This window comes from Hyperoodon ampullatus (assembly GCF_949752795.1).
Source record: "Hyperoodon ampullatus genome assembly, chromosome: 9".
NCBI classification, from domain to species: domain Eukaryota; kingdom Metazoa; phylum Chordata; class Mammalia; order Artiodactyla; family Ziphiidae; genus Hyperoodon; species Hyperoodon ampullatus.
This window is the reverse complement of record NC_136922.1, coordinates 32,730,365-32,749,846: the sequence shown is the minus strand read 5'-3', so window position 1 is coordinate 32,749,846 and position 19,482 is coordinate 32,730,365. Positions and strand designations below refer to the sequence as shown.

Here is a 19,482-nt window from a genome sequence, read left to right as displayed (position 1 = left end):
GGCAGGCAGTGGTACATACATGTCTTTTGGCTAAAATATTTTACCTCCCACTGTCTAAAGTGACCATGTAGGTATTGCAATAAAAAGACATAGTTATTAGTCTTTTAACTTGTCAGGATATAATAATATTTTTGCAGTTATAAAAGCTGGAGTATCTTATGTTATATATAGATAAGTCTACCAAGTATCGCTCTAAATTCAGTTTTTCAATTATAAATCAGAAATACAAATAAACTAATATTCTTCCATTCATTCAATATGTCACAGAAAGATAAAATTATATATTAGCATAATAAGATATATTCCAGTTACTTATGACTTTCTTAAGGATGTAAGGGGAATTCAGTTCCAATCCATGAAAGGCCCAGCAATACCTTGAATCATACTAAGTGTGGTGCAGGAGATGCTGAAGAGAGTTCTACCCATTCGTTCTGTAAATAACTGGCTCATGTTTCCCTACGTATCTCTAACAATCAGTGAAACAAACATTAAAGCCTGTAGCAATTTTTTTTAAACAACGAAAGGTAAAATTTGAGTTCTACCTCTGATAAATGAAAAAAATCACAGAGTAAAGCAGGCAGAAATTATGTCTATGCTAAAACACTCCTTGTAGAAACAGTCTGGCTACTAATTACTAGTGAAAGGCACCCTATGAAGCATGGAAAGAAGTGTGTTGCTCTACCAGTGAAATTTAAAGCAAGGGCTCTGAAAGAAAAGCGGAGAGAAAAACAGAGAGAAAAAGAGGGAGAAGAGAAGAGAGGGAAGGAGAGGAAGGAGGGACAAAAGAAGAAAGGGAGGAAGGGAAGGGAAAGAACAGAAGGAGTTGGAGGGAGAGCAGGGAAAATAATCAGCAAATTAGCTGAAGACATATAGGAAAATAAAGATATTGAAAAAAAAATTACTGTGATGGGAAATGGCTAAAAGCCAAAAGAAGGTAATACAATTTACAAGTTCCAAAATGAAGACTACCTAAAGAAAGAGATCCTAAAATTCTGCTGCTCTCTCAACACTGGGAAACAATGAAGAAACGAAATAGTCCTGAACATTGGGACAAAGAAATAGAAGGATCTTGTGGCCTATAGGTGGAGTGATTGTATCTTCAATATCCCCCCAAAATTAGATTTACTGAAAATGAACAAAAGTCTTTCACACCCATCAAGAACAAGGAAATTTCCTTCTACCCTTTCATGAGATGGAATTTTATGTTTTATAACAAGCATGAAAATTAGTCCTAACGCAAACACCAAAGCTACAATTAAAAAATAGATTGCTCGGGCTTCCCTGGTGGCGCAGTGGTTGAGAGTCCACCTGCCGATGTAGGGGACACGGGTTCGTGCCCCGGTCTGGGAAGATCCCACATGCCGCGGAGCGGCTGGGCCCGTGAGCCATGGCCGCTGAGCCTGTGCTCCGCAACGGGAGAGGCCACAACAGTGAGAGGCCCGCGTACCGCAAAAAAAAAAAAAAAAAAAAAAAAAAGATGGCTCATAAAATACAGGCTCACAGATTTAACTGAAGGACTGCCTGAAGATTAACTAGAGGAGAAGTAGGTAGCTGGTGGATTTCTCAAATTTTTTTACTGCTCCAGGGTGCCTTGGCTTCATAACATTACCACAGTCACTGCCTTAATCTAACCTTACTAAGCCACAATAGTCTTAATCCTACTCTTGCTCTGAGCTAATAACGAATTCAGAAAGAAGAATGAGAAACCAAAGTGGATAGCCATGTGTTTGGTACAACTAAGTTCGTAATTAGTTGGAAAAAAAAGTATCACACTTACTCATACCACTGTTTATTGTGTTTTCGGTAAAGCAACGTATCCAAGGCAACAGCATTGACATCCAGAGCTCCTGGGGAAGGCCACTGGTTGGTGAGGTGGGCAGTTAACTCTTGTCTTGATCTTAAATCATTATTCTTTAGCACAGTCCTGTGAATATTAAGATGGTGAGTGCTTTTGTCTTCACTGTTCTGCAATGGCACAGGAACCTAATGGTATCAACTTAGGCCCCCAAATTCACCTTTTTAAAATGGTATGTTAACAGAATGTGACCAGAACTACAGGAAGGCTAGTTGGAGCTATGACTGTTTCGTCTCCTGCAATATGTGTTTTTCATTCTTTTTCTACTACTACAATAAATCACTACCTGTGAAATTCAGACTTCCTATCTTTTCCCCAGAGATATTACTAAAGGACTAAGGGACTCAAGATGCATTTTACATCTTAACTAAAAAACAATGGTGATATCTTAGAGTTACAGGTGATCAGACGCCAGTTAAAATATAAAAGAGAGTAAAGAGTCCACGTGTATGACTCTCTAGCTTCAAAATTCACAATCTGTTGAAGTAATTTAACTCAGTAAACAAAAACAATTAAAATGAATAAAAATAAAACTAATACAGAAAAATATAAAATAAAAAATCCATGAGGTTCCTGTAATTGTCTTTGATAAAAGTGACTACTAATAAATCTTCATGAACATAATTATATCAATGACAATTACACTGAACAATATAATCTACTGGAAATATTTCAACTACAGAACAAAGCCATTATAACAACTCATGGTTTACTTTCATTTCTGTAGAGCTATTACTTGTTAGTAACAAGTTGCAAAAGAACTAGCTTTCTCCCAAGATTTCAATTTCACAAACCAACTGTCACAAGACTAATTCAACATTTGAACTGGTAGTTCATTTAAAAGCATAATTCTGTTTGGAAAGCTCTTATTCTACCTCTAAAATGCCTTATAATACCACCTAGGCAACCTGCATTCTCAAACAGGAGTCCATGACTTTAGCGTTCCAAGGTCCTGACCCACCACCTCAGAAGCAGGAAGTAAAACGTGCCTGCCACTAACTTTCAGAGACCATAGGCTTGTTGTGGGTGGCAGAGGGTCAGTGGTGCGCTAGCAAGATGCTCCTACACTGGAGAAAATCAGCCTGCACAACACCTCTGGCTATTAACCATGATTCTAATGGAATAATCCCATTTTTTTATGTCTCTAGCAAGCTCCATACAAATATTTTTTATTTTATAGAATATTTGTGTGCATTTAAAAATATTTGCTCCACTATGTCCATAAAGAAACATTATCTGATGTCAACACTAGATTCTCTCTTACAATGGAATACTAGAAATGAAATAGGCAGAAATCAGTGAGAATGTCTCCCATCAAGATATTCCTTCAGGCTAGGTCCAACGATTTCATTTCACTAGAAAAGGAATGAAAAAATTTTAAAAGACTTTTAAGGTAATTTAACACCGGTTTTTATGAAAACAGTAAAGAGTGATTAGAAAACTTCTAAGGTTGACAGAAAAATAGTATAAAGCAGAAATGGGGATTACTGGCCAGAGAATCTATTATAATAAACTACCATTATTTTGGGTTCTCTTACTAGATTTCTCTCTTGCACATATTCCCTCTTTAGGGTTCCCAGTGAACGTCACTGGAGAACTCAATTCCAATGTCATAACTGGCCTACAGGAAATATTCAGAGCAGAACGGAAGAAAGGCAAACGTGCATCTGAGGAAACGCCATTGGTAGAACTCACTGATAAGTAAATAAATGAACGATCTCCACGTCAGAATATATTCTTTCTGGAAAGCAAAAAGTCTTACACCATATAAAATGGAAAAAGGAACTGAAGTTTCACAAGAGTTTTTACACACTATTTGCCTGTGGAGAATTTTAGCCCTATGATGAATTAAGGTACTGCCTTTTTCTATGGGAAGTTGCCTGGTCCTCTGAAACAGGAGATAAGAAATCTCAGCATATTGAATAGGCCTAGTTTTCATCCATGCCACATCTGTGTTTCACCGTTTGTGAAGAATGTGGACACAGTAAATCCTGGCACTTGCCTTGCTACTATGAAAAGGAAAGCCTCCTGGAGGATGCTGTGTAAGGCAGGCCTTTTCTCTCACCACTCCAGTACACTAGGGGGCAGGCAAGTGAATTTAAGTTAGGTTGAAAATCCCATCCCTGAATTTTGAATCTTGACCTGAGTCCATTTAGAGTGATAAATAGACAAAGCAGTTTATTTGTTCTAGCAGTGAGGTCCTGACCAAAATGTAACAGCAAAGAGATATTCCTGATGTTCCTACTTCCCAACCCTCTGAAGTAGCTCAGCCTACCTCTCTCCAGGCCTACTTTCCCAGTATCTTATCCATTCCATGAGTTATTGATATCAATCTAATGAATTCCATTTGTGCTTTAGGAGTTGGTTGCGACTGCTTGCAATCAAAGAATCCCATTACTTACCTTAGAACAAGCAAAACGTACCAAGTTAACTTTAAGACCTACTCAACAGTAATCCAACTGATGTTAATATACGAAGAATGAGGAAATTTCTCATTTGGCCAAGCTTAAAAATAGGTTCATCTTAAATTACTCAACAATTACTGTTATTTTATAGTGCAAAATCGGGGCAATTAAAGGTGAAACTATGTGATAATTAGCATTTAACTAATTAAAACTCTGACCAATGCTAACATTACTGAGCTAATCTAAAAACTAAATCATTCCATATGAGATAGATACTACTTGTCGCTTATGTCTATAAGTCAATTTAACATTCTCTCATTAAGGTAATAATTCTACAGAAAAATACACTAAGGGGAAATTGTTTAATTTACTAAGAAAGTAGAAATCATATATGTATTCCAGCTAATTTTAAGAACTTTCCTGTAGTATCTACCTCTAAACTGGGAGACAGTCAGCTATTTTCTCTTTAGATTCTCAGTAGGAATTATTTAGGAATTTGGCCACACACACACACACACACACACACACACACACACACACACACAAATATAATTCAATCTTTTCCTCCCCAGCTTTACTGAGGTATAATTGACAATTTAAAATTTATACATTGAAAGTGTACAACTTGATGATTTGATATACAATGTGAAATAATAACCACACTCAAGCTAATTGACACATCCAACACCTCACAGTTAACCCTTTTTTGTGTGATGAGAACAGTTAAGATCTATCCTCTCAGAAAATTTCAAGTATACAATATTGTTAACTATAGTCACATTGTTATATATTAGATCTCCAGAATTTATTCATCTTGCATAACTGAAACTTTGTACTCCTGAACCATATCTCCCCAACTTCCCCTCTCTCCAGGCCCTGGTAACAATCACTCTATTCTGTTTCTGTGAATTTGACTATTTCAGAGTCCACATATAAGTGGGATCATGCAGTATTTGTCTTTCTGCATCTAGTCTATTTCACTTAGCATAATGTCACCCATGTTGTCATGAATGGCAGGATCCCACATTTCCTTCATTTTTAAGGCTGAATTATCATCCATTGTGCCTCTATGTGTGTATACAGACACAAGGGTATTTATATATATATCACATATTCTTCATCCATTCATCCATGGACACATGGACACTGAAGTTACCTCTACCTCTTGGCTACTGTTAATAATGCTGAAATTAACATAACAATGCAGATATCTCTTCAAGATTCTGAAACCGAGTAGGACCCTGAGGGGTCCTCCTGGGTACAAAAGGCTTTCTGTGTCCCCAGTTTCTTGTTTGTAGAAAAAGGCTTTGTCTCCTAGGCCTTCCCTGAGTTCCAAAGAAGAGATTCAAGCAGTTGTTAATTAGGGAAGCGAGGGAATGCAGAAACAAAGGGAAAGCAGTCAAGAAACAAGAGCTCAGTGATAAAACAGAGTCTGAATTCCTCCTGGAAGCATATACAAAACAATCTGACACATATCTTTGAGCTGTTCTGTAGGAACTAAGACCGCCCCCCCCCAACCCAGGTGGAGGATGGTGACTACAGGCTGGGCACAAACACTGGACCCCAGACTGGTTGGAACAAGGTTGATGATTAAGATTCCTGAAACACCACCCTGTTATCTCACCACTAACCAATCAGAAAAAAGTCAAGTCCCCTGAAACCCTCATCCCAAATGTTGCCTTTAAAAACGATATGCCCTGGCCAGCTAGTAAGATGGATCTGAGACAAACCTTTGTCTCCCACCTTTTCAGCACACTTTTCGATCAATAAACCTTTCTCTGCTGCAAACTCCAACTTTTCAGTTTGTTTGGCCTCACTGTGCATGGGGCACATGAACTTGGGTTTGACAACAATCCTAATTTCCCTTCCTTTGGATAAATACTCAGAAGTGGGATTGATGGATCATACGATAGTTCTATAAATTTTCTGAGGAACGTCCATACTGTTTTCCAAAGTGGTTGCACCAATTTACATTCTCACAACATTGTCCAAGGATTCCTTTCTTTCTACATCCTTGCGAACACTTACCATCTATCGTCTTTCTGATAACGGAAATTCTCACAGGTGTGAGGTAATATCTCATTGTGATTGTAATTTGCATTTCCCTGATGATTAGCGAAGTTGAGCATCTTTCCATGTACCTGTTGGTCATCTGTATGTCTTCTTTGGAAAAATGTCTATTCAAGTCTTTTGCTCATTTTTTAATTGGTTTTGTTTGTTTGTTCCTACTGAGTTGTACAAGTTCCTTATATATTTTGGATATTAACTCTGTAAGGGAGCAATGTTTGCCACCCTGAAATACATCTCTTTGGCATAAGAATTAATTTAGGATGATTGTTTTTAAGAAAAAGAAGACTCAGGGCTTCCCTGGTGGCGCAGTGGTTGAGAGTCCGCCTGCTGATGCAGGGGACATGGGTTCGTGCCCCGGTCCGGGAAGATCCCACATGCTGCGGAGTGGCTGGGCTCGTGAGCCATGGCCGCTGAGCCTGCTCGTCCGGAGCCTGTGCTCCGCAACGGGAGAGGCCACAACAGTGAGAGGCCTGCATACCGCAAAAAAAAAAAAAAAAAAAAAAAGAAAAGGAAGACTCAGAAGTCTTTCTTTTTACCATCCCCTTAGCTACCTAAAGAATTTAGATAATGAGTCTGGTTCCAGGAATAGAGCTATCACCAAAGACACCTTCAAAGAATATGGGCTAGGTGTGGTAAGGGAGAGACCAGAGTCTGCTCTGTGTCCCACTATCTCTGCATGGTCAAGCAAACATTTGTTTACCAAACATTTACTTTCTCATCTCCATGTAAATTTCATCCCTCCACTTTGAAGCCCCAAACCACTACTTCCGACATCCTACCTTCTTTTGTCTTTAGCTGAAGATGGTATTTAAGGTGAGGGTTTCAGCCAGAGCACCCTAGCTTCAAAAACTAGATCTTACATTCTTTTGAGCCCTCAATATTACATTCATTATTTTAATGCAAGACAAAAAGATGAAATTTCCAAAGTTTGGTCTCTTTCCTTCCTTTCAGAGATTAGGCTCAAGTCTACTGGTACTTACAAGCTCTTTTAAAAGATGTAGAATCCCATACTCTATATTTTGATAGCAGTGCTTAGTCAATTCAAAGCTGTCAATATTATTCTGCTCACTTACTTGATTCTTTATCTTGTGTCTCCAAACTTGAGAGTTATCCTCTCTCCCTCACTTTGCTCCTTTCCCACTTACCTCAGATGCTGTGCTGATGCTCATGATGAAGTTTTACTTTCAGCCTCTAGATATACATAAGGCATATAGCCCTTGGCACTTAGCATTTAATATCTGTGACTCCACGTATTCCTAAGTAATCCCAAACGTCCATGACATGAGGCAATTTTTTTTTTTTTTTTTTTTTTTTGCGGTACGCGGGCCTCTCACTGTTGTGGCCTCTCCCGTTGCAGAGCACAGGCTCCGGACACGCAGGCTCAGCGGCCATGGCTCACGGGCCCAGCTGCTCCGTGGCATGTGGGATCTTCCCAGACTGGGGCACGAACCCGTGTCCCCTGCATTGGCAGGCGGACTCTCAACCACTGCGCCACCAGGGAAGCCCGTAATTTTTAATTTTGATAAGTCAATACATTTGAAGCCGATGGCTACAAGGCAAGTTTTGAGAGTGAGTCTAGCAAATGCCCAACAGCCCTGCTGCACACCTTTGTTACTATCCACTTATTATTTATTTCCTAATGTACTGTAATTCTCAGGATACAGTCCAGTACTATTTGTGACAGGGCACACTAAGAAAATCTTAGGCTACAATCTTCATGAATATAAAGGATCTAATATAGCATGACTACAGGAGTGCAAAATTTTATGCTAGTGAGCATAATATTGAGAAGAATAATGAGAATAATGAGAATGAGGTAGAGAACACTGAAGTTCCAGAAAGGGAAAGCCACCAAACACCAGGTATTGATACACTCCACCCCTCACTCTCCTAGGAACACAGGGTAAGAGAGTTACGGCCTCCCAGCCTCTCATGACGACCTTGGAAGAGGAACAGGACCACCACTCAGGCACTATTTGTTTACTGTCAGTGTTGGTGGCTGCCGTCCACTCAGTGTAAACTCTATGAGGGCAGGGACTTTGTTTTATTCACTCCTGAATCACCGGCACCTAGAAGAGGGCCTGGCTCTTCATGGCATTCTCAATATTTATTTGTCAAATGAATGGATAAAGGCCAGAGAAGTTACAAAAGCAATTTAGCACCAAAAGAAATAATGAGAGTTACTTTTTTTTTTTTTTTTTTTGGCTGTGCCACACAGCATGTGGGATCTTAGTTCCCTGACCAGGAATCAAAATTGTGCCCCCTACAGTGGAAGCATGGAGTCTTAACCATTGGACCACCAGGGAAGTCCCTACTCTTCTTCATTTAAAGTTTACCAGAATTGGAAAATGCTTATATAGCTTGTGAATATCCTAACTTCTTCATAATTTTAATATAAAAATTTCTTTGGGACTTCCCTGGTGGTCCAGTGGTTAAGAAGCCACCTTCCAATGCAGGGGATGCGGGTTCAATCCCTGGCTGGGAACTAAGATCCCACATGCCTCAACTAGAGAAGCCCAAGCGCTGCAACTAGAGAAGCCTGCACGCCGCAACGAAGACCCAACGCAGCCAAATAAATATTTTTTAAAAATAAATCTTTGTGTTTTGTTTTTTGTTAATTTTAGACACAGCCATGGGATAAAGACTCACTTTGTATCACTTTACAATTATTTCCCTTCAAATAAAACATTTTGAAAGAAGAAGCCTAAAAAGGAGCCAGATACCCCCAAATTTTAAATTATTTACCTATGAAGTATTCTTGCCAAAAAGTTAACCCCAAATCTAACAAAGTCTCTTAAATGCTTTTCAACCTTGTTTACACTTAAAAAAAAATTGAAGTATAGTTGATTTACAATAGTATACTAGTTTCAAGTATATAGCATAGTTATTCGATATTTTATGAATTATACTCCACTTAAAATTATTATAAAATATTGGTTATATTCCCTATGCTATAAATTACATCCTTGTATCTTATTTATTTTATCCTGGTTGCACTTTAGACCTTAACTTGACAGTATCTTTTGAAAAGAAACATTAATTAATTAATTAATTAATTTTAAAATTGATTTATTTTATTTGTTTATTTTTGACTGTGCTGGGTCTTCATTGCTGCGCGCTGGCTTCTCATTGCGGTGGCCTCTCTTGTTGCGGAGCGTGGGCTCTAGGCGCGCGGGCTTCAGTAGTTGTGGTGCGTGGGCTCAGTGGTTGTGGCTTGCGGGCTCTAGAGTGCAGGCTCAGTAGTTGTGGCACACGGGCTTAGTTGCTCCGTGGCATGTGGGATCTTCCCGGACCAGGCCTCTAACGCGTGTCCCCTGCATTGGCAGGCGGATTCTTAACCACTGTGCTACTGGGGAAGCCCTAATGAGTAATTTAGAACCTCGAAAAACACTCAAATGCCTCCTTTTCTTTCTTTCTTTTTTTGGCTGCGCTGTGTGGCTTGTGGCATCTTAGTTCCCCGGCCAGAGACTGAACCCAGGCCCCCAGCGCAGAGTCCTAACCACTGGATCGCCAGGGAATTCCCTCAAATGCTTCCTTTTCCCTCTCATTTTAAAATATAAGATAAACCCTGGATCCTCAGAGGAATGGCTGATTCCAGGACAGGAAATATACAAGATGAGCCTGGGATATCTTGTACCAGAAAGCAAGAAAATTAGCAAAGACAAATGTGTCATGTCAGAAGGACACAGGAATGAATATAAAGGCATTTCCATTAGTCAAAGATAGGACAATTTGAGCATCAAAAAGAAAAATAAATTTATGGGACAGAAACACCCTGAATATAGGCATTTCTGCTATAGTGCAGAAACAAAACAAAACAGTGTTCTGCAATTACACACTGAAAATAGCTGGCCTTATGGGGAGAACAGGGTTAGGGGCTGACAACTCAAAGTCTATTCAACCTTCCAACTACAACACTAAGAAAAACTGTGACAAACCTAATAAAACTTCAAACCCAATTTAAAATATTTGTTAAATTCCTATTAATTAAAGAAATATTACAATAACTTTACAACGACAACAGCTTTAACAACAACAAAAAAGTAAAAGCCATTTGATGGAAGAGGGTGCAAGGAAGGGTCAAGGCTGCTGAGGCTGAGGCTTGCCATGGGGTCAAGGACAACTACAGAACAAGCACCTCCAAGTTCTAGCTCAACTGAGCTAGAGGAAAGCACAGTGAGAGAGTATTATGTACAGTGAGAGAGTGCCATCTGTTGGTGGCCTGCAGTATTTGCCTGTATTAGTGTATTCTGCATTCTGCTGGCGATTTATGTATGTATGTATGTATGTATGTATGTATATATGTATTTATTTATTTACTTAATGCAGGCTGCACCAGGTCTTAGTTGTGGCGTGTGGGATCTTTAGTTGGAGCATGCGGGCTTCTTAATTGTGGCATGTGGACTCTTAGTTGCAGCATGCATGTGGGATCTAGCTCCCGGACCAGGGATCGAACCCGGGCCTGCTGCATTGGGAGCTTGGAGTCTTACCCACCAGGTAAGTCCCTGCTGGTGTTACTTTTTGAGAAATGTTAACCTCTAGGAAAAAATCAATTATGAATCAAGGTGATTTCTTTGCTATACTAACATCATCCCCTTATTTATGAACCTTGTATGAGCTAATTCACATTATAGAAGAGATTATATATAACAAGTTCATAATCTCAAAAGAGAGAAAGCAAAGCAAAATCTTCATTTCATTAGTAGCTAAGTAGGACATCAGCATCTTACTTTGAAAATTAATAATATCCTATAAGAACTGTCACAGTAACAACCAAATAGCCCTGATAGGGAGAAGTTCTTTATAGATGATTCTAGCCTTTAAGCATGGAGGCAATAACAATTAGGAAATCACCATTTTACAAATCCTAATGAATCAATTGTTCCAAGTAATGCTCATCCATGGTCAAGCCATTAGATGAAAGGCTGATGAGAACTTACACAAAGGAGAAATAAGGCTGTAACCACCTAAATCCACTGTCCTATCTTAAGATCAATAAAAGTGGGACAACTTGTGTGCTTCCCAATATGAAGTACTGAGCACTACCTATAAAATATTCTTGTCATAAAATTAAACTCAAATTTAGCCCAGCACCTCAGAGCAGTGGTTTTCAATGCTGACTGGACATCAGAAACACCTGGGAAGCTTTTTAAACACTTGTACACTTGCCTGGGTCCCACCTTTGACAAATTAAAACAACATCTCTTGAGGTAAGGCTCAGGCAGGCATCCTCATTTTTCAAAATATACTTTTAAAAGGCTCCCTGAAGGATTCTAAATGTGCAACCAAGATTGAGAACTACTAATCCAGAGTTAAGAGGATATACTTTACAGAATAAACAGTACAAAGCAGTGATTCTCAAACTTTAATGTGTCAATTAATCCCCTGAGGATCTTATTAAATACAGATTCTGATTCAACAGGTCTGGGGAGGGGCCTGAGAATCTGCTCCCAGATGATGCAAATGTAGCCAGTCCACTTTGAGAAGAGAGGATATAGTACAGAGAATACAGCTGTCCAACACCAATTAAGAAGAGTCACATATGGAATTTAAATTTTTCTAGTAGCCACCTTAAAAAGTAGGTGAAATTAATTTTAATGATGCACTTATTTAACCCAATACATCCCAAACATTATCATTTCAATATGTAGTCAATATAAAAAGTTATTAATGAGACATTTTACATTCTTTATTTCACACTATCTGGTGTTGATTTTATACTTATAGCATATCTTAGCTCAGACTAGCCACATTTCAAGTGCTTAACAGTCACATGTGGCTAATGGCTACATACTGGGAGGCATAGGTATATAAGAACAAGGTAAATAAACCACAAAGAACTAATCCAGAATGTTGGACGTTGTGCAGGAAAAGTCTGCAAATAGACAATGACAGGAAAAGTAAAAGTGGGGAAAACTGTTCTAAATTAAGAGGCTTATGAGACATAACTATATGTAAAGTATGACTTTGAATCCTGACGTGAAAAAGATCAACTACAAAAAAGTTTCTTTTAAAACAATTACAGAAATTTGGTATGAAAGCACATTCCATGATAAAAACAATTGTCCCTAATTTTATCAGGTGTGGTTATGAAATTATGTAAGAAAGTATCCATAGTTTTTAGAGATGTACAATGAAGTATGTAGGAATCAAAGGGCATGATTGCTTCAAAATCATTCAGCAAAAAGTGAAAAAGAAAAAAGACAAGTAAAGCAAATGTGACAAATTCTTGGTAACTGTTCAATCTGGGTGACGGGAAATCAGGGGTTTATTCTAAAACTCTTTCTTTTGTGGATACTTGAAAATTTCTTTTTAAAAAAAAAAATAAATTTAGTTATTTTTGATTTATTTTTGGCTGATTGGGTCTTCAGTAAGTAGGGGCTACTCTTGGTTGTGGTGCATGTGCTTCTCATTGTGGTGGCTTCTCGTGTTGCAGAGCATGGGCTCTTGGCACGTGGGCTCTGTAGTTGTGGCCTGCGGGCTCTAGAGCACAGGCTCAGTAGTCGTGGTGCAGGGGCTTAGCTGCTCTGCCGCATGTGGGATCTTCCCGGACCAGGGCTCGAACCCATGTCCCCTGCATTGGCGGGTGGATTCTTAACCACTGTGCCACCAGGGAAGTCCCTTGAAAATTTCTTAATAAAAAATTAAAAATATAATAATAGCTTCAGAATTTAAATGCTAATTATAATTTTATAAGTGTTAAATGCTAAAGAACAGAAATAACTAAACAAAACAATATTTATATGTTAATAGTGATATTGTCTTATTTATAAATTGTAATTTAGGGATGCTTCCCTTTTTCATGTACTCAATGTAAAACATTTGCCAAATAAAATGAGTCACTTCTCCATGAAATTTGTAGGGCAGTCCCAACTGTTGTAGGCCCCTGGCCCAGATATAAGGACATCTGCTCAGATATAAGAGAATCTGCCAGCAGTTTTAATCTAACATCACGACTAAAGGCAATGAAATGCCATTCATATCAAATAAGTACCCCTTGCCTGTTTTAATATATAATTTCTTACTAATACCAAGAAAATACAATAGAAATGGTTCTACCTATCTGGTACCTGGCCTTTTTCTCTTCTGGATGCATTTTCTTGACTTTTCTGTTCTTATATGGATAATAGAGTATGTAATATATATTAGCATGATTGTAATTTAATATTTTAATAACTGTTACCTGCCAAAAATATATATGACCAGGAACTGTCATGATTTGTCCATTACTAACTGGGCTATGATGACATCACTGCATCCTCCTGTTAGAATCCATACCACTCATCCTAAAATTTGTGAACCAGGATGCCATAGCATCACTGACTTCTGGTTTGCAGGCCAACAGATCACACCATCACTACTCACCATGAACTACACCAAATTGGCTGTTGAACTATAACAATGGCTTAGTTTTAGCAATGCATGATTCTTCACTCTACTATTTAGACTCTTCAGTTCCTTCTCTAGGGAGCCCTGTAAGACATTTTACTATTCTTAGTCTTCAAATCATGAATAGAAAAATTTCATCAACTAACTATAAAAGATTCCCTATTAACACATTTTATTGGTATTAATCATGACAAAGAATTTAGCTTTTGCATACTGTTCTGAGGCTGTCTATTCTTGAGGTCTGCAATCAGTGTTTTACAAAGAATCTTTTGTACAGTAGAACAAAAGGTCTATCACAGATCCATAATATTATGGATCTATCTGAAGGTCTATCACAGATCCATAATATTATTATAAATATTAATCCAACTGCCATTTAGAAACTAGATCTCAAAAGTGATACTCAGGAATAATACAATCAAGTCCAAATTCATTGTCTGGGCATGACAAGGTAAAGCATTTTAAACTCACTATTTATCCGAGTGAATTTATCAAGGAGATCTTAAGGTTTCTGTAAGCCAAAACAGGCTAATAATCTTGACTACCTTCTTTGTCCTACCTGTATTAAACATGATACCACTTAATACTCATAATAATCCACAAGGTGAATATTACCTCAGTTTTACAAATAAGGAAACAGAGGCTCCAAGATATTAATCAAGATTGAGCTCATACTAGGCAAGGACAGAGCCAGTATCTGAACACAGTCCTGATTTGCAAGAAAGCTTTGGGACACTCCTCTACCATATCACACTGTGCACTCTATTGCCAAAACTACAAGATGTTCAGATTTTACGAGTATTCAAAGACATTATTAAAGCATATTTTAACAGTAATTCAAAAACACAGATAACCGTTGAGAAATATATAAAAAGTTAAGTGACAAATTATTTAAATCACCCAGGAAAAGCTAATCAACATAATGTAGAAGCAAATACTTCATGCTTCATATTCTATTTAATGCTCCTTTTATGACCTTTTTCTTTATACATTATACATTTTAATCTTGTCAAGGCCACTTTTATCTCCTCTGGGTTAACAAAGGGAATTTCAGTGCCCAACTTTGACTGCAGGCCTTCCTAACTGTTGGTAAAAAAAAATATCAGGAAGGAAAAAATGTCCACACTCTCCCTACAGTTTTAAGGTGCCCAGAGATTATCTGCACCTTAAATATGATTCTGATAACAAAGTAAATCATAAACATTCTGGAAGGCATGTTTCTTACTCTTCCATTAAGTATTCTTGTAATGGTTTTTGTACAAAGGAATCTTGTAAGACACCAATTTACAACCTAGCCAGAGACTGTAGCCATGGTATGTGAAAATAAATTTTTAACCTCTAAACTCAATAGTCTAATTCTCATCAGTGGCCTTAATTTTTTATTTTTTGCTCTAGTAACTTAAAGTGATTAAAAATAACTGTAAGGGGGCTTCCCTGGTGATGCAGTGGTTAAGAGTCCGCCTGCCAATGCAGGGGACACGGGTTCAAGCCCTGGTCCGGGAAGATCCCACATGCCGTGGAGCAACTAAGCCCATGAGCCACAACTACTGAGCTTGTGCTCTAGAGTCCGTGAGCCACAACTACTGAGCCTGTGTGCCACAACTACGGAAGCCCGCGCGCCAGAGCCTGTGTTCTGCAACAAGAGAAGCCACCGCAATGAGAAGCCTGCACACTGCAATGAAGAGTAGCCCCCGCTCGCCACAACTAGAGAAAACCCGCGCACAACAGCGAAGACCCAATGCAGCCAAAAATAAATAAATAAGATAAATTTTTTTAATAAAAAAAATAAATAAATAACTGTAAGGTTTCTTTGCAAAATCAGGAAGATCAATGACACTTCTATCACAAAAGTAAGATAAAACCATAACTCGTAGATTCTTTTTCAAGCTAAAAAGTTTGAGACTGTTTCCTTTATATTATCAGAAGCAAAATAAATGTGATACAGTCAAATTTAATTCTTCAAATGAAAATATCTCTGTGATGAAATAAAAACCGATTACATAATTATTTATAAGTTAACAGCATTTAGACAAACTACCAGTATTATTTGCAAAAGAAAAATTATTTTCTTAATCTTTTAATTGTAAAGAAATAACCAGAAATCTCTACTGTTTGCTTCATGATATTCTTCTCTCTGCTTATAGTAGTGAGGGGCTACAGGAGGTATTAATCTGCCCCTCAGTGACTGATACCCTATACGACACACTCTCTTTAAAATATTAGAAAAAATGGGACTTCCCTGGTGGTGCAGTGGTTAAGAACCTGCCTGCCAATGCAGGTAACACGGGTTCGATCCCTGGTCCAGGAAGATCCCACATGCTGCAGAGCAACTAAGCCCGTGCGCCACAACTGCTGAGCCGTGCTCTAGAGCCCGGGTCCACAACTACTGAGCCCGCGTACCTAGAGCCCATGCTCTGCAACAAGAGAAGCCACCGCGATGAGAAGCCCAAGCACCGCAACAAAGAGTAGCCCCCGCTCGCCATAAATAGAGAAAGCCCACATGCAGCCACAAAGACCCAATGCAGCCAAAAAATAAAATTAAATTAAAAATACGTTTAAAAAATTAGAAGAAAAGTAAGAAACAATATGCGAACATAATTCTTTTTATCAAGATACAAATTCCCAGAAAACATTTAATTTTTGTGTTCCTTAATAAAACTTTTTTACTTAAAAAAATCATTTTTTATGTTTTTAGTCTCAAAGTATCTCCTTGCAAATTACTTGTTAATTACAAAAGGAACAACAGTAACTATACAGAAGAGAAAAACACCTTAACCAAATGACTAAAATTAACATCACTAATAAAAGGTCAACAGACTTCATAGACCTCTGCATGTGATATCCTAAGGACACACTGCTTACGTTGTATTCCAGCCACAAATGGATAAGCTCATTCTAATCACAAGGAAAAGCAAACAAACTCAAACTGACGGATAGTCTATAAAATTACTAGCCTGCATTCTCAGAAATATCAATCTCATGTGAGACAATCACTGAAAAACTATTCTAAGTTAAAAGTGACTAAAGAGAATGACAGCCAAATGCACAATGTGATCCTGGATTGGATCCTGGACCAAAAAACCAAAAGCAATAAGAAACATTACTTGGACAACTGATGAAACTGAAATATGAGTTACAGGTAAAAGAAGTATTTTACTGATTTAAATTTCTTAAAATGAGAGCTGAAGTGTGGGTATTTAAGATAATGTCATTGTTCTTAGGAAAAACACACTGAAGTACTAAGGGGTAAAGAGATATGATGTGTGCAACCTCTCAGGTAGTTCAAAAAATAATGTTTGTATATACAAGCAGAAGAAGAGAATTATGACATGTGGAAAATGCTGAAAATTGGTGAATCTAAGAAGGAGCATGTGGGAATTATTTTGTACTATCCTTGCAACTTTTCTGAAAGTTTGAAATTATTTCAAAGCAAAAAATTTAAAAGTCATCCTTAAGATTAAGTAAATATTAATATGAGAAGATTTTCACCATAAACAACTAATTGATAAAATTAAGTTTGACAAAATGGTAGGGTTAGTGCAAGGGATTTGAACAGTGATAAGTTAAGGAGCTGTACCAGAATGTAGATCAATACACAGTTTTCTTCATCAAAAAAAGTCTTGCTATGAAAAAAAGTCAGCTCTACTAAACTGTGATTAGTGACATTCTGGCACAACCTGGTAACAAACAGTTTCTATAATGGCACTGTACTTAAATAGTACAGTGTACTTCGAATAGATGACCTTACATACCATCTTTTTGCAATCAATCACTAAATAAATACTTTAAAATTATGCATGTGCATTTGGAATAATACACACCAAGTTATCGCCGTTAACTCTGGATAGCACAACTGAAGGTGATTTTTATTTTCTTCCCATATTTTGTAAAGTTTCTAGAGTGACCATGATTACTTTTATAAGAAAAAAGTAAACTTTTTAAAAAGAGTAAGTGAAAAAGAACTAAACAGAAGGCAATCAGACTTCTTGGAACTTGAATCCTGCGCCACACGTGCCATTTTTCTTAACTTTACTGCCAAAATTTTTCCAAAAGGACTCACTTACAGCTGATCTTGAAGCTCCACAATTATATATTCTAATTGTTCCTTCTCCAATTTATGAGCCAGATCAGAATCTTCAATCCTTTGTAGTAGTATTTTATTCTGAGCGACAGATTCAGACAGCTGGTTCTCTCGAAGTCGTAAGAGTTCTTCAAGATAACCCTGGAAATACAGATCACCAAGATATAGCAAGTGCAAAATTCTAATATGTATCTTGAAGACAAATGCTGAGTAGCTTAAATGTTATTCTTATCTATACTGTAATGAAACAATTTCAAAGTATCACTGAAAAAAAAACAGAAAAAAAAGCTTTAATTGAATTAAAAATTTAATATATGTTTTCCATTATTTAAAGCTCTCCTCTAAAGTTCAATAAAATATGTTTGTAATTTAAGGTAAAACTTAGTTAAAACATTATAATTTCTAAGCTCCACAACAGTGATAAACACTCTAAGTGCCTCCTAGCTTCAAAATACAGACCTAATTACAGAATGATCAATTATAAAGCTGCCTCTCTGTGATTATTGTTCAAAAACAGTTATTAACATTTTAGCATTAACAAATTAGTGGGAAGCAGTATAATGTCTAGGTTAGGCCTGCAGGCTTAGGGATTATATCGTGTCATATTCAGTTCTACTACTTATAAACTAAGTGTCCTTGGGTAAATTACTTAATCTCTCTGTGCCTTATTTTCATCATCTAAAAAAGTGGGAACAACAAGGGTACCTAGCTGGGAAGATCAAATGAATTAATACAGTGCTTAGAATACTAGCTGGTACCATGTATGCAATGTATAATTCCTAGCTATTATTATTAGCAGACACCTAACAGATATGAGACTTTTTGAACAGATCCTCTCTTATCTTTTTACCCATATATTGTTTCTCTGTCCTTTTGCTCTGCTTTCTGGGAGTCTTCATTGAATTTATCCTCCAAATCCTTATACTAAATTTTTGAACTCAGGGAATCTTATTTTTCATTTCCAATTTTTTTGTGTGTTTTCTGACTGTTCCCTTCTCATGGCATCCTATTCTTTTTAGATCAGTGTGCTTTAAAATTCCTCTCAGGATATTCATTAGAATCTTTTTTCTTAAAGTATTCTTCTATTCCATTTCTTATCCTTTTCATGTGCCATTAACAAACTGCTTTAGCTCTTTGGGCTTCATGATACATGTTAATAGTAACTAACACTGTTCTTGAACTTCTTTTTCAGATTTTTTTCCTGACAATTCTCAAATATTTGTTTTTTCCGTAATAAAATCTCAAAAACTAAAGTTAATTTTTACAAATGAAATTTTGTAGGTATACACAGCTTAACAGAAACTATATAAATATGATTATTTATAAACATCAGTAATTAAACAATACTTAAATAGCCAGCACCTAGATCAACTACCAATACTTTCAGAGCCCCTATAATGTCTTTCCCTGATCACATCCCCTGCCTCCTTTGCAAAGATAACAATACCCTGAGATTTGTGTTTATCATCCCCTCGCTTTTCCTTCTAGCATTACCACAAATGTATGTCATCTTAAACAATATATTTAGTTTGGATGGGTTTTATCTATATTCTTTTGAAACTTGCTTTTTCATCTACAGTGATGAGTCTAACTATAGTTCATTCATCACTCTCAATAGTGGATAGTATTCTGTTGCGTGAATACTGCAGCTTATTTATTCACTCTCCTATCAATGGCCATAT

General features: G+C 37.3%; 1 protein-coding gene across 5 annotated transcripts in view; it reads right to left on the bottom strand.

The window, feature by feature from the left end:
* The window catches only part of RUNDC3B (RUN domain containing 3B), a gene marked incomplete at both ends in the record, with an annotated part of 146,433 nt that overhangs the window by 19,555 nt on the left and 107,396 nt on the right, over window positions 1-19,482 (bottom strand). For 3 of the 5 annotated variants that reach the window (XM_079711515.1, XM_079711511.1, XM_079711512.1), the window contains 2 exons: window positions 1,778-1,924; window positions 17,784-17,941. In XM_079711515.1, the coding sequence (XP_079567641.1) occupies window positions 1,778-1,924; window positions 17,784-17,941 (305 nt within the window). The remainder of the gene's footprint in view (window positions 1-1,777; window positions 1,925-17,783; window positions 17,942-19,482) is intronic. The other 2 variants (XM_079711513.1, XM_079711514.1) reach the window with 1 other exon arrangement.